General features: G+C 43.5%; 1 protein-coding gene across 5 annotated transcripts in view; it reads right to left on the bottom strand.

Moving 5' to 3' along the window:
• Positions 1-16,061, bottom strand: part of B3GLCT (beta 3-glucosyltransferase) — a 108,706-nt gene that overhangs the window by 71,784 nt on the left and 20,861 nt on the right. For all 5 annotated transcript variants that reach the window (XR_014298089.1, XR_014298090.1, XM_082675862.1 and 2 more), the window contains one exon: positions 3,423-3,532. Coding sequence is in view for 3 of the 5 variants with exons in the window: in XM_082675862.1 (XP_082531988.1) it covers positions 3,423-3,532 (110 nt within the window). In the remaining 2 variants the exon portion in view is untranslated. The remainder of the gene's footprint in view (positions 1-3,422; positions 3,533-16,061) is intronic.

A 16,061-nucleotide genomic window follows, 5' to 3' on the forward strand; every position in this document is an offset into this window, starting at 1 on the left:
TCCCAATGACCCAGACTGTTTCAGAAAACAAGGGAAACAGCTTCACCACTCTGGTAACAACTCCGAGTACAGTGTCGTGTTTCAGATAGAAAGTTCGCTTAGGCTCCTGTTTTTATACTCAAATGAGAAGAATGAAAAACGTTTGTGTTTTCAATAAGACCACATTTTAGCACCTTGAGGCGAAACAGGCGTAGGCAATGACTTGCCAAAGCAAAAGAGAACAGCTAGAAGCAGATGCCTAACTGCGGAAACCATTAAATTTTTGCACCTTAATTTCTGGCAGATTTCGTAGTCAAGTGCAACCCGACAGGAGTAAGGAATAAATAAACAGCAGTTCTAGACATCTGGTGGCGTGGAAGAGATATTTTGGACTATCAGATAAATATTCAGATGGTAAAACTTGTGGCTGATTCCTCCCTCACTAAGCAACTGTGGTGAATGCTCATGGTGGGCAAATCGATGGAGAAAACCAAAACTGCAACCTGAAGACTTCATGATTCAGGCCGCAGGTGACATCCTGTCCCGTTAGAGGCGCAGCACATACCTGGCAAACCATGGGGCTGACGCCTCAGAGGAGCCAGCCTGCTTCTGCCGCAGCACTGGTGATGCCCTGACAACTCTGCCCCGGATTCAGCTGTCCTTGTCTTCCCCAGCTGACGACTAGGCTGTCAGTTCTTTTTCAAGAATATGTCAGTTTCTTAAACCAAGTTCCAGTCAAGTTGCAACTAGGGAGCCATTACCTGCCTCTCCAAGTGACTCTGCTGCCCTATAGTCTGTGCATCTCAGCACTTAATTCTCTGCAGTTAATCTTCTTTCTCTGTTTTCACGTAGTTCTAGGTCAGGGTAGCTCATCATTGCCCCAGGTATTGTCTACAGACCCGGTGCGAGCTTTTGACAATCTGTGGATCTCCAAGATGCTATTCGTGGAATAAATTCAACTTTAAATCACATACGTAACATAAAGAACTCTACACAGAGGAAAAAAATGAACCAGTATCATGTACAGATGCAAACTGTAAAATCTTTCCAGCCATTTCAACTACCAAAAGATGTGTTAACCCAAATATGAAATTACCTGAGTTGTAACAGTACACCCTGGATCTTGTGAGCAAATTAAATCCAAGTGCTAAAATGAAATTCTGTCATAACTACTTCAGTACTCATAGCTGGCTTCCACGCTAGGAAAGAACTGAATAAGAAAAACAGACTATCTGATAATAAAGGGAGGTTTCCAATTGCTTTAGTCTAGACTCCATTTATTATCACGGAAATTAGATGCTGGGGGAGGGGTTTGCTTGGTGATACTGCTTTATTAGGTGTCTTTAAATGTAAAACCAATATTGCCACCTAGTGGCGATCTAAGTCACCAGCTAAACAGGTGGTCTAAATGGCAAACTGCAAATGCAAAGGACAATACAAATTAAGTAGAAGCACACTGAAACTAAACAGAAGCGCAGAACAAACTGCTAGAAAAGCTCAACACTTTAGAGAAATAGAAATGTTTTCTAACCTTTCTAGGAAAGGTTACCACAAGCAGAACACTGATCATGGTTGAACCATATTACAGCGTGTAACCAGGATGTTACATTCTTATGTTTTATACTGACCTCAGAGAACTTTAGAAAAGAGAGACACAAGGGCTTCCCTGGTGGCACAGTGGTTAAGAATCCGCCTGCCAATGCAGGGGACACGGGTTCGAGCCCTGGTCTGGGAAGATCCCACATGCCGTGGAGCAACGAAGCCCACGCACCACAACTACTGAGCCTGCGCTCTAGAGCCCGCGAGCCACAACTACTGAGCCCTCGTGCCACAACTACTGAAGCCCACGCACCTGGAGCCTGTGCTCCGCAACAAGAGGAGCCACTGCGATGAGAAGCCCACGCACTGCAACGAAGAGTAGCCCCCTCTTGCCACAACTAGAGAAAGCCTGCGCACAGCAACGAAGACCCAACGCAGCCAAAAAATAAATAAATAAATTCATTTTAAAAAAATAAATAAAACACACATGAATCTGCCTCTACAAAAGGGAAGGTACTTCTGGGAACAAGGTACAGAGATATATGTGCCTTTAATTCATATATGAATTCAAACGATACATAACTCTGTCCTGACATCATCACTGCTTCACAGTTTGGGGTAACAGCCAAGGCCCAACTGAGCTAAATTCCATGAATGCTCACCTGAACCCCACTGAGGGACTATGTGGGGCCCTGCTCCCCGACCCCCGCACAGGCCTCTACCAGAGCCCACGGAGGAACCCCAGTCTGTCAAGGTTGCTGCAGGACTTCCTCTCTGATGGAATCTGAAAAGGTTTAGTAGAAGAAAATCTCCAAAGTTGGGTTTCCAGACAAAGGGGAACTTAAAACTCATCAAGCTGCTCCAAGTAACCCTCCCCCCCAAAAAAACAAAAAAACCAACCACCTGTCTATAGCCTGCAACACTTTCCTCTCCCTTGAGAAGGTATGAGGAACCGAGGGTCTGTCCTTGCGGGGACGTGGGGAGGGTGGATGAATTTCATACGTAAAGCATTTAAAGATGAAGCACAGTAAGCTTTACTGTGAGCAGTGCCTTAACCTTGAATACCATTTACAGTTGTTCATTTTTCCATTGATATCTCCAACCCTTTATTTCCCAGCTCCCACCAACAGAAAGAAGCTGTCTGTCAAACACACAGGTCTCTTGTCAGAGAGCGCTTGACGGCTTTTACCTGCAGACAGCACTTCTGTCTTGAAGGCCACAGCCACATAGTGGAGCGGGCTGGGAGGAATTTCTTTGCTTGGCTAAAAAAGAAAGCTCCTGTATGGCAGCACAAGAAGGTAGCTCTTCCTTTGCCCCAAACCTCCAGCATCATTCAGAACAGATTTAAACTCAGCTCACGCCTATTTCAAACATCATTAAAGTGTACCTGGACGTGTCAGTCTTTCTCTCCATAATCCTTCTTGGATATTACATTATAAATCAAATCAAAAGTTCAATTAATAAGATCCAATTTTAAAGCGGATTAAGAAACTCACAGAAGCAGCACCGCACTAAGGTTAATGAAAGTTTTATTTCAACATAGAAATTCCCATAGAACTTGTTACCAAAATTTTGAACATTAATTATCTTTGCTATTTTAAGCTCTGCCTTTAAAAAGTTATTTCTTCCACTTTTTTCTATCATACTTTATGATGAAACCGTGATAGTCCTATACATTTATATAATTCTCTTAAAAAATATATATAATAATTTAGAATACGATGCTTTGAGCATTAGAAATTAACTAGAGCATTTTAAACAATATAGTCCATATTAAGCCAGCAAAACAAAAAACGAGGTATTTTATCTCAATAAAATTGATCATCTATGGACCAAGAGCTTTGGAAAACATAAATGCATCAAGAAATAAGTAAGTACTGACATTCCAAGTCACCTCTACGTACCTGGGTAAGATCTGCAGCTTGCTTTAAGATGCTTTGTTTTAACTGTTCTGCTTTCTTTGCATGAAAAGAATTACTTTGACTCTGGATGACAAATGCAATTCCTTTTAAATCTAGAACAACAACAACAAAAAGTTTTCAGGTATTTTTTTTAACAACAACTGAAATAAACTTGAAAACAAGTCAAAAAAAAAAAACAACCACAAGGCAAGCCTTCAGGCAATAAACTCTTAGGGGGAAAAAAATCAATTTATATGTAATTCTAATAACACAATCTCCCTTTTTAAACTGATCTCTGCAACTTCCTTCCTAGAAGTTAGTAAGTAAATAAGCCCGCTGTGCTAACCAAGTCTGTGGTAACAAACTGTGACGTTGCTCCTGCCTCTGTCAGAAAGTACGCGAATGTTAATGTGGGAAAGAACAGTCACTTCCCTCATCACTGAAAATCCAATGTCTGCAAGAAGCCTTTTAGCAATTCCCACATAACCCTACAGTGTGTCTACCTGTTAGGGGCTGCATTGTGTCCCCCAAACTTCATGTGTTGAAGTCCTCACCCCCAGCACCTCACAGTGTGACCTAATTTGGAATTGGGTCTTTACAGAGGTGATCGAGTTAAAGTGGAGTTATTAGTATAGGTCCTAATCCGATAGACAGTACTTGGCGTCTTTATAAAAAGAGGAAATCCGGGCAAGAGACACACGGAGGGAGGATGCTGTGAAGACACAGGGAGAGGACGGCCTCCTGCAAGCCAAGGAGGGGGGCCTCTGAGGAAACCAACCCAGCCTCCAGAACCGGGAGACAAACTTCTGCTGAAACCACGCGGTTTGTGGCACTTAGTTTCAGCAGCCCTAGCAAACTAACACTCTACCTCAAGCACATTCTGGACAGCCCTTCAAGGTGACGCTCAGCAATGACCTCACAAGGCACCTGGCCAGGATGCAGTGTTATCTCCAGGAAAACAGCCACGATTCCACACAGCAGGGCTGTGGCGGGAAGGGCTGCATAAAAGCCTGTCGGCAACAGTGGCCGTATCTGCCGCCAGCTAAGACTGGCTTCGGGGCAGCCGGTGTCTTGACAGGGTCCAGACCAGGGCAGACCACAGATGTCTGGCCGCAGAGGGGGCTGCTCAGGCCCCGCACCAGGGAAGCACATCAGGCCTGCCCAGGTTCGGAGCTCGTGATAAAGAAAAGGAACTGCCGTTGTGTCAGGACGCTGCCACCAGACGGGGGTGCTGGCCGGAGGCAGGTGTCACAGACTTTTAGCCTCCAAGCAACATGGATGGACCTGGAGATGATCATACTAAGTGAAGTAAGTCAGACAGAGAAAGACAAATACATGATATCACTTATATGTGGAATCTAATAAAAAAAATACAACTGAACTTTTTTACAAAACAGAAATAGACGCAGACTTAGAGAATGAACCCCTGGTTACCGGGTGGGGGGGGGCAGGGAGGGGAGGGTTGGAGGGAGGGATGGACTAGGAGTTTGGGGTTGACATGTACACGCTGCTATATTTAAAATGGATACCCAACAAGGAGTACTGTACAGCACAGGGAACTCTGTTCCAGTACTCTGCAATAACTTAAACGGGAAAAGAATCTGAAAAAGAATAGCCATATGTATACGTAAAACTGAATCACTTTGCTGTACACCTGAAACTAACACAACACTATTAATCAACTATACTCCAATATAAAATAAAATTTTTTTAAAAATTTAAAATTGAAAAAACTGTAGCCTCCAGCAGGCTGACAGTAGATGAATGTGAGGACCCTCCCCCCACCAGGAGCTTTTCACTTTAACCCCTCGACTCAGGGCCGCTAACTTGGTTTTAATTTATTCCATTAAATTTTATCGTTCTCACGTTCAGTTCTATAGTTCCATTCATTTATTCACTCAAATATTCATACAACAAATAGCTCCACAGTGAGCAGTCCAGATCCTAAAAATAATCCAAAACGCTCTCTGGTTAAAACTCAACAAAAAATTTAAAAGGAAATGCTGAACAACCTGCTGACTATGACCTCATTCTTCCTTTGTAGGAGTTTATATAAATACGAACCCTTCCACATACCGATCTCCGTTTTAAATCAGTATAAATGAGACACACAGATACAGCTCAAACGGGTATCTTCTACTTCAACTGAAATGGAACCTTCGATCCACTACATCTGAAACACTAACGTAACTGACTTATCAAAATGAAAAGTATTTATTTTTTTAAGACTGGAGTCATTAAGCCTCAGAGAATAATTTTTGCAAAATTTAATAAAGTTGAAGGCACACATGTGCAATGACCCAGAAACTCCAGCCTTATTAGTCATCCTTGAGAAACTCGCAATGCGTGTACAAGGGAGCGTAACAAGAGTGCTCACAGCAGCACTGTGTAAAAAGAAACAATTGGAAGCAAACCAGACACCCCCTAACAGGATACACAGATTGGACTACTACACAGCAATAAACATTAACTGACGCTACGTGGATCAAGCCAGATGGATACTGGAGATGAACCCTACAGACAGAATGCTGAAAAAAGCAAGGCACAAGGGAATAACCATACAGTATAAATCAATGGTTTACAAAAATATAAACACAAATATATAAAAAATGGATATATACCATATATATGCATGTATACATATCAAATATGGTGTGAAAGTATAAAAGACCACAGGAGAACGATAGACACCAAATCAAGATGATGGTTTAAATGCTACAGCTGTGTTAGGAATATTTTATTTCTTAATCTGAGTGGTAGATACACCATGTTACTCTTTGTAGCTTCCTGTATGTTCAAAATAATTCATAATAAATTTTTTTAAAAGAGCAGCTCGGACTTCCCTGGTGGCGCAGTGGTTAAGAATCCTCCTGCCAATGCAGGGGACACAGGTTCAAGCCCCGGTCCGGGAAGATCCCACATGCCACAGAGCAACTAAGCCCATGTGCCACAACTACTGAGCCTGCACTCTAGAGCCTGAGAGCCACAACTACTCAAGCCTGCGCACCTACAGCCCGTGCACCGCAGCAAAGAGTAGCCCCGCCTCGCCACAACTAGAGAAAGCCCGCACGCAGTCATGAAGACCCAGCGCAGCCAAAAAATAAATTACATAAATAAAAAAAATTATTTTTAAAGTTAAAAAAAAAAAGAGCAGCTCCATCTGTCAAAAGGTTAACCCTGCAGGAATCAACTCCCACCACCTCCTCTACCAGATCAGCAAAGTTCCCACTGTTGGCACAGAAGCAGCTCTTTGGTGTGGGGAAGAGGCTTGGGGAGAAGAAAAAAAGCGAATTCTTCCCCTTTTCGTATCTGGGTCCTGTGCTATTTCCTCTGCTCCTGAGAGATCATCCCCTTCCTTTATCAAGTGCTTGGATCTCGCATGCTGTGTGCACTCATTCAGCAAACATCTCCAAGCCTCTTCTAAGCACGAGGATCCAGGATACACAAAGGAGCAAGCGTGGCCCCAGCACGGGAGTCTAGCTCAGAAGACGCCATCACAGCACGAGGCCGTGGGTGTCACTGCAGAGCCAAGCGGGGACCCTGGGGGCACAGAGGAGGAGAGCCAGTGCAGGGAGAGCTTCTGGGGAGGGGTGCTTCCTGAGTTTCCTCTAAAATGCAGCAGTGGGACTTCCCTGGCGGTCCAGTGGTTAAGACTCCGCACTTCCACTGCAGGGGGCACAGGTTCAATCCCTAGTCGGGGAACTAAGATCTCATATGTGCACAGTGCAGCCAAAAAAATAAAATATTAAAATTAAAAATTAACATTAAAAAAATAAACATTTAAAAAGTAAAAAAAAAATAAAACACAGTTTTCTACAGACTCAGGCACAAGGTAGCAGATCAGTGGCAGGAAGAAGAGAGTTATCACAGAGCCCACAGCCCACCTTATCTTGGGAGCAGCCCTGAGAGGTGACCAGGGAGTTTATCGGGCATTTCTGAGAAAAGGATGAAGGGAACAGTCAGTGATAAAGTTAGAGAGGAAGACTGCGTCAGCCAGATCAGATCAGGAAGGATTTATGTGCCACGCAAAGAGGCCGGGTCTATAGATTAACAGCTTTCAAACTGGGGAAGGGCCCCAGAGCGCTCTGGGACCCCAGATAGCAGAGCCTCCCCAGAGGATGTGATGAGGACACCAAGTCCTGGGGACACCCGGGGACGACTTTTCCAACAGAGAGAGCAGTGAAGGTTCGGGACAGCAAATGGAGTGTTGGGCCCTGAAGTATTACAGTTAGGGGAGGCTGTACGGTGAGGTAAGGAACGGCATGCGTGTGCTGGCGTTACCTGTATGAGGCAAAAGCGGAAGGGTGTACCCAGGTCCTACAACCCTGACACAATGAACGATGACCACGTTCAGCCCTACCCCCATTCCAGAAAAGAACCAGCATAGTACAGTTTGGTTCTTAGATTCCTGCTGTTCTTTATGTATCGGCACCAGGAAATGTTTCCTGACATACATCCTAAGCCCTCCTGGACTGCATCGCATTCTGGCCGAGTCTAGATCTCCGGGTTGTCTTCTCTGTTCATGCCGTTCAACCACGTGACTCTTAAGCTCTCACTGCCTGGTCAGTGGAACCAAATAAGACGATTCCGCTATTTTCCCATCCCTTTGCTGATACTTCCCTAAACCCACTGCAATGTGCCTTGAGCAAACACAGTCACAACTCAAGACAGACTGTCACTGTACCTCCTCCAGGAATGAGTGATAAATGGGTCACACACTAAGTGCCTGACAATAATGATGAGTGTGACGGGCGAGAAGGGAAGATAGTCAAGGATACAGCGAGGACCCACTCGGTGTTAAAGCCGACAGTAGCTGTAGAACTTTCAGGAAACAGGACCAGAGATGGCTACAGAGGGAGCCCTGTAGGAGGATTAACTCTTTTGTGAAGAGGAAAGCAATCAAAGGTGGGGACACACAGTTCTTTGAGGCAGAAGCCCAGTGTGTCTCCCTTTGCTAGCAAAGCAATAAAGCTATCCTTTTCTTTTTTTTTCTTTTTTATAAATTATTTATTTTTAGCTGTGTTGGGTCTTCGTTGCTGTGCACAGGCTATCTCTGGTAGGGGCGAGCGGGGGCTACTCTTCATTGCCGTGTGCGGGCTTCTCATTGTGGTGGCTTTTGTTGTGCAGCGTGGGCTCTGGGCACACAGGCTTCAGTAGTTGTGGCACATGGGCTCAGTAGTTGTGGCACACAGGCTTAGTTGCTCCGTGGCATGTGGGATCTTCCAGGGCCAGGGCTCGAACCCGTGTGCCCTGCATTGGCAGGCAGATTCTTAACCACTGCGCCACCAGTCATTGGTTCAAGATGCTGGAGTAGAAGGACGTGCTCTCACTCCCTCTTGTGAGAGCACCGGAATCACAACTAACTGCTGAACAATCATCGACAGGAAGACACTGGAACTCACCAGAAAAGATACCCCACATCCAAAGACAAAGGAGAAGCCACAATGAGATGGTAGGAGGGGCGCTATCACAGTAAAATCAAATCCCATAACGGCTGGGTGGGTGACTCACAAACTGGAGAACACTTATACCACAGAAGTCCACCCACTGGAGTGAAGGTTCTGAGCCCCATGTCAGGCTTCTCAACCTGGGGGTCCGGCAACAGGAGGAGGAACTTCCAGAGAATGAGACGTTGAAGGCTAGTGGGATTTGATTGCAGGACTTCGACAGGACTGGAGGAAACAGAGACTCCACTCTTAGAGGGCACACACAAAGTACTGTGCACATCAGGACTCAGGGGAAGGAGCAGTGACCCCACAGGAGACTGAACCAGACCTACCTGCTAGTGTTGGACGGTCTCCTGCAGAGGTGAGGGGTGGCTGTGTCTCACCGTGAGGACAAGGACACGGGCAGCAGAAGTTCTGGGCAGTACTCCTTGGCATGAGCCCTCCCAGAGTCCGCCATTAGCCCACCAAAGAGCCTGGGTAGGCTCCAGTGTTGGTTCGGCTCAGGCCAAACAACCAATAGGGAGGGAACCCAGCCCCACCCATCAGCAGACAATGAGATTAAAGTTTTACTGAGCTCTGCCCACCAGAGCAACAGCCAGCTCTATCCACCACCAGTCCCTCCCATCAAGCCCCTTAGACAGACTCATCCACCAGAGGGCAGGCAGCAGAAGCAAGAAGAACGACAACCCTGCAGCCTGTGGAACAAAAACCACATTCACAGGATGACAGACAAGATGAAAAGGCAGAGGGCTATGTACCAGATGAAGGAACAAGAAGAACCCTCAGAAAAACAACTATATGAAGTGGAGATAGGCAACCTTCCAGAAAAAGAATTCAGAATAATGATAGTGAAGATGATCCAGGACCTCAGGAAATGAATGGAGGCAAAGATCGAGAAGATGCGAGAAATGTTTAACAAAGACCTAAAAGAATTAAAGAATGAACAAACAGAGATGAACAATACAATAACTGAAATGAAAACTACACTAGAAGGAATCAACAGCAGAATAACTGAGGCAGAAGAACAGATAAGTGACGTGGAAGACAGAATGGTGGAATTTACTGCTGCAGAACAGAATAAAGAAAAAAGAATGAAAAGAAATGAAGACAGCCTAAGAGACCTCTGGGAAACATTAAATGCAACAACTTTCAGATTATAGGGGTCCCAGAAGGAGAAGAGAGAGAGAAAGAACCCAAGAAAATATCTGAAGAGATTATAGTTGAAAACTTCCCTAACATGGGAAAGGAAATAGCCACCCAAGTCCAGGAAGTGAAGAGAATCCCAGGCAGGATAAAGCCAAGGAGAAACACACCGAGACACACGGTAATCAAATTGGCAAAAATTAAAGACAAAGAAAAATTATTGAAAGCAGCAAGGGGAAAATGACAAATAACATACAAGGGAACTCCAGTAAGGTTAATAGCTGATTTCTTAGCAGAAACTCTACAAGCCAAAAGGGAGTGGCATGATATACTTAAGGAAGCCAGAAGGGAGTGGCATGATATACTTAAGGTGATGAAAGGGAAGAACCAACCAAGATTACTCTACCCAACTCTACCCAGCAAGGATCTCATTCAGATTCCATGGAGAAATCAAAAGCTTTACAGATGAGCAAAAGCTAAGAGAATTCAGCACCACCAAACCAGCTCTACAACAAATTGTAAAGGAACTTCTCTAAGTGGGAAACACAAGAGAAGAAAAGGACCTACAAAAACAAACCCAAAACAATTAAGAAAATGGAAATACGAACATACATATTGGTAACTACCTTAAACGTGAATGGATTAAATGCTCCAACCAAAAGACACAGACTGGCTGAATGGATACAATAAAAAGATCCATCTATATGCTGTCTACAAGAGACCCACTTCAGACCTAGGGAGACATACAGACTGAAAGTGAGGGGATGGAAAAAGATATTCCACGCAAATGGAAATCAAAAGAAAGCTGGAGTAGCAATACTCATATTAGACAAAATAGACTTTAAAATAAAGAATGTTACAAGAGACAAGGAAGGACACTACGTAATGATCAAGAGATCAATCCAAGAAGAAGATATAACAATTATAAATATATATGCACCCAACATAGGAGCACCTCAATACATAAGGCAACTGCTAACAGCTATAAAAGAGGAAATCGACAGTAACACAATAATACTGGGGGAATTTAACACCTCACTTACACCAATGGACAGATCATCCAAACAGAAAATTAATAAGGAAACACAAGATTTAAATGACAAAACAGACCAGATAGATTTAATTGATATTTATAGGACATTCCATCCAAAAACAGCAGATTACACTTTCTTCTCAGGGCGCACGGAACATTCTCTAGGATAGATCACATCTGGGGACACAAATCAAACCTCAGTAAATTTAAGAAAATTGAAATCATATCAAGCATCTTTTCTGACCGCAACACTATGAGATCAGAAATAAATTACGGGGAAAAAAATGTAAAAAAGACAAACACATCGGGGCTAAACAATACGTTACTAAATAACTAAGAGATCTCTGAAGAAATCAAAGAGGAAATCAAAACATACCTAGAGACAAATGACAATGAAAACACGACGATCCAAAACCTACGGGATGCAGCAAAAGCAGTTCTAAGAGGGAAGTTTATAGCAATACAATCCTACTTCAAGAAACAACAAACACCTCAGATAAACAATCTAAACTTACACCTAGAGGAACTAGAGAAAGAAGAACAAAACCCAAAGTTAGCAGAAGGAAAGAAATCATAAAGATCAGAGCAGAAATAAATGAAACAGAAACAAAGAAAACAATAGCAAAGATCAATAAAACTAAAAGCTGGTTCTTTGAGAAGATAAACAAAATTGATAAACCATTAGCCAGACTCATCAAGAAAAAGAGGGAGAGGACACAAATCAATAAAATTAGAAATGAAAAAGGAGAAGTTACAACAGACACTCAGAAATACAAAGCATCCTAAGAGACTACTACAAGTGACTCTATGCCAATAAAATGGACAACCTGGAAGAAATGGACAAATTCTTGGAAAGGTATAACCTTCCAAGACTGAACCAGGAAGAAACAGAAAATATGAACAGACCAATCACAAGTAATGAAATTGAAACTGTGATTTAAAATCTTCCAACAAACAAAAGTCCAGGACCAGAGGGCTTCACAGGTGAATTCTATCAATCATTTAGAGAAGAGCTAACACCCAACCTTCTCAAAGTCTTCCAAAAAACTGCAGAGGAAGGAACACCCCCAAACTCATTCTATGAGGCCACCATCACCCTGATACCAAAACCAGACAAAGATACTACAGAAAAAGAAAATTACAGACCACTATCACTGATGAATATAGATACAAAAATCCTCAACAAAATACTAGCAAACTGAACCCAACAACACATTAAAAGGATCATACACCACAATCAAGTGGGATTTATCCCAGGGATGCAAGGATTCTTCAATATATGCAAATCAATGTGATACACCATATTAACAAATTGAAGGAGAAAAACCATATGATCATCACAATAGATGCAGAAAAAGCTTTTGACAAAATTCAACACATATTTATGATAAAAACTCTCCATAAAGTGCTCACAGAGGGAAACTACCTCAACATAATAAAGGCCATATAGGACAAACCCACAGCAAACATCATTCTCAATGGTGAAAAACTGAAAGCATTTCCTCTAAGATCTGGAACAAGACAAGGATGTCCACGCTCACCACTATTATTCAACATAGTTTTGGAAGTCCTAGCCATGGCAATCAGAGAAGAAAAGGAAATAAAAGGAATACAAATCGGAAAAGAAGAAGTAAAGCTGTCAGTGTTTGCAGATGACATGATACTACACATAAAGAATTCTAAAGATGCCACCAGAAAACCACTAGAGCTAATCAATGAATTTGGTAAAGTTGCAGGATACAACATTAATGCACAGAAATCTCTTGCATTCCTATACACTAATGATGAAAAATCTCAAAGAGAAATTAAGGAAACACTCCCATTTACCACTGCAACAAAAAGAATAAAATACCTAGGACTAAACCTACCTAGGGAGACAAAAGACCTGTACTCAGAAAACTATAAGACACTGATGAAAGAAATTAAAGATGATACAAACAGACAGAGAGATATACCATGTTCTTGGATTGGAAGAATAAACACTGTGAAAATGACTATACTACCCAATGCAATCTACAGGTTCAATGCAATACCTATCAAATTACCAATGGCATTTTTACAGAACTAGAAAAAAAAATCTTAAAATTTGTATGGAGACACAAAAGACCCCGAATAGTCAAAGTGATCTTGAGGGAAAAAAACGGAGCTGGAGGAATCAGATTCCCTGACTTCAGACTATACTACAAAGCTACAGTAATCAAGACAATATGGTACTGGCACAAAAACAGAAATATAGATCAATGGCACAGGATAGAAAGCCCAGAGATAAACTCACACACCTATGGTCAACTAATCTATGACAAAGGAGGCAAGGATATACAATGGAGAAAAGACAGTCTCTTCAATAAGTGGTGCTGGGGAAACTGGACACCTACATGTAGAAGAATGAAATTAGAACACTCCCTAACACCATACACAAAAAATAAACTCCAAATGAATTAGAGACCTAAATGTAAGACCGATACTATAAAACTCTTAGGAGGAAAACATAGGAAGACATTCTTTGACATAAATCACAGCAAGATCTTTTTTGATCCACCTCCTAGAGTAATGGAAATAAAAACAAAAATAAACAAATGGGACCTAATGAAACTTAAAAGCTTTTGCACAGCAAAGGAAACTACAAACAAGACAAAAAGACAACCCTCAGAATTGAAGAAAATATTTGCAAACGAATCAACAGACAAAGGATTAATCTCCAAAATATATAAACAGCTAATGCAGCTCAATATTAAAAAAACTAATAATCCAATCCAAAAATGGGCAGAAGACTTAAATAGACATTTCTCCAAAGAAGACATACAGATGACCTAGAAGCACATGACAAGCTGCTCAACATCACTAATTATTAGAGAAATGCAGATCAAAACTACAATGAGGTATCACCTCACACCAGTTAGAATGGGCATCATCAGAAAATCTACAAACAACAAATGCTGGAGAGGGTGGAGAAAAGGGAACCCTCTTGCACTGTTGGTGGGAATGTAAATTGATACAGCCGCTATGGAGAACAGTACGGAGCTTCCTTAGAAAACTAAAAATAGAACTACCATATGACCCAGCAATCTCACTACTGGGCATATACCCTGCGAAAACCGTAATTCAAAATGACACGTGCGGGCTTCCCTGGTGGCACAGTGGTTGAGAGTCCGCCTGCCGATGCAGGGGACACGGGTTCGTGCCCCGGTCTGGAAGGATCCCGCATGCCGCAGAGTGGCTGGGCCCGTGAGCCATGGCTGCTGAGCCTGCCCGTCCAGAGCCTGTGCTCTGCAGCGGGAGAGGCCACAGCAGTCAGAGGCCCGCGTACCACTAAAAAAAAAACAAAAAACAAGACACATGCACCCCAATGTTCATTGCAGCACTATTTACAATAGCCAGGTCATGGAAGCAACCCAAATGCCCATCGACAGATGAATGGATAAAGATGTGGTACATATATACAATGGAATATTACTCAGCCATAAAAAGGAACGAAATTGAGTCATTTGTAGAGACGTAGATGGATCCAGAGACTGTCATAGAGTGAAGTAAGTCAGAAAGAGGAAAACAAATATCGTATATTAACACGTATATGTGGAACCTAGAAAAATGGTACAGATGAACCGGTCTGCAGGGCAGAAATTGAGACACAGACGTAGAGAAGAAACGTATGGACACCAAGGGGGGAAAGCAGTTGGGGGGGGCGGTGGGATGAACTGGTAGATTGGGATTGACATATATACACTAATTTGTATAAAATGGATAACTAGTAAGAACCTGCTGTACAAAAAAATAAATAAAATACAATTCAAAAATTCACAAAAAGAAAAAGCAATCAAAGGTTCTCTAATTCTCCCGTTTCTGAGTATATACCATGCACCAACCATTCCACTAAGTACTAATCTCTCCCGGTCAAAAATTATCTCACGCTGGTGTTTTTCCGATGTGAAATCAATGTGATGGTCTTCTGACAAAAGCTGCATAACAAGTGCCTGGGACTTCAGGCTGGGGGATGGACACACACACACACAGGAAGAGCCACTGGAGGGATGTCGTACTTGGTGAGAACCATGGTCCCCAGTGAATGTACTGATTAGGCAATGAGTCAAAAGAGGAAAAAAGACTGCCCCACGCTTGGAGTCGGTCACCCAGCCCTGAGCACCGTGAGACCAGGATCCAGGCACTGATTCTGCTGGGATGGCTGCTTTAGTAGCCCCACCGCCATCCCGGTCCTGTAGACTGACGTTAAGTAAATAAGCTCCCTGAGTCGTTTTTCAGATGAACTGATACCAAGTTCAGTTATCACTGGATTTGCCATTTGCAACTTGGAGACTGTAGATTCACTTGCTCAGGCAGCTCCCCAGGTACGTTCAAGACCACATTCCAGATCGGGGCCATTGTTCATTTAAGAACCACTTACTACGAGGAGGCCCACCAGCTCCCACGAAATCAACACACAGCCAAATGCCCAAATGCACAGGGGTTGGCCGCAGAGGAAAAATCTCCGAGGATTTTAAGTCTCCTCCCGTGAGTAGAGGCTCAGCCACACAGGGTGTTGTAATGCAGGGAAGGCAGAGCAATGAACCCCTGTGGCTCCCTAAACACTGCCGCTCTCAGATCTGAAGACTCCAGCCCACCCCCTGTGGTCCCCGCACACCCAGACCCAGCACAGTCCATCCCACCCTGCCACCCGGAGGGGGGCCTCTCCTGCCTTCTAGACGCCTCAGAACCCAGGCCCAGGCAAGGAGGGCCTAGGAAGGAAAGCGTCCCTTTCCCCCGTCCAAAGGCCCACCTCCCAGGTCTCCATGGCCCACCCTGGGATGACTGACAATGATCAAGTTCACACCCTCTAGGAAGAGACCCAACACACAGAGGCGCGGCCCTGCCCTCCCATCAACACCCTGGGGCCCGCTGCCCACGGAATCCGAATCCGAACTCGTGGTCACACCCCTGAAGATGCTCACAATACGTGGGGAGAAAGACGTGTGTAAAAGGGAGCACAGACATGAGTGCCGATGGGCTGTGAGGCGGGTACCGTGT

The sequence above is a fragment of the Grampus griseus genome (assembly GCF_964374135.1).
Source record: "Grampus griseus genome assembly, chromosome: 18".
Lineage (NCBI taxonomy): Eukaryota > Metazoa > Chordata > Mammalia > Artiodactyla > Delphinidae > Grampus > Grampus griseus.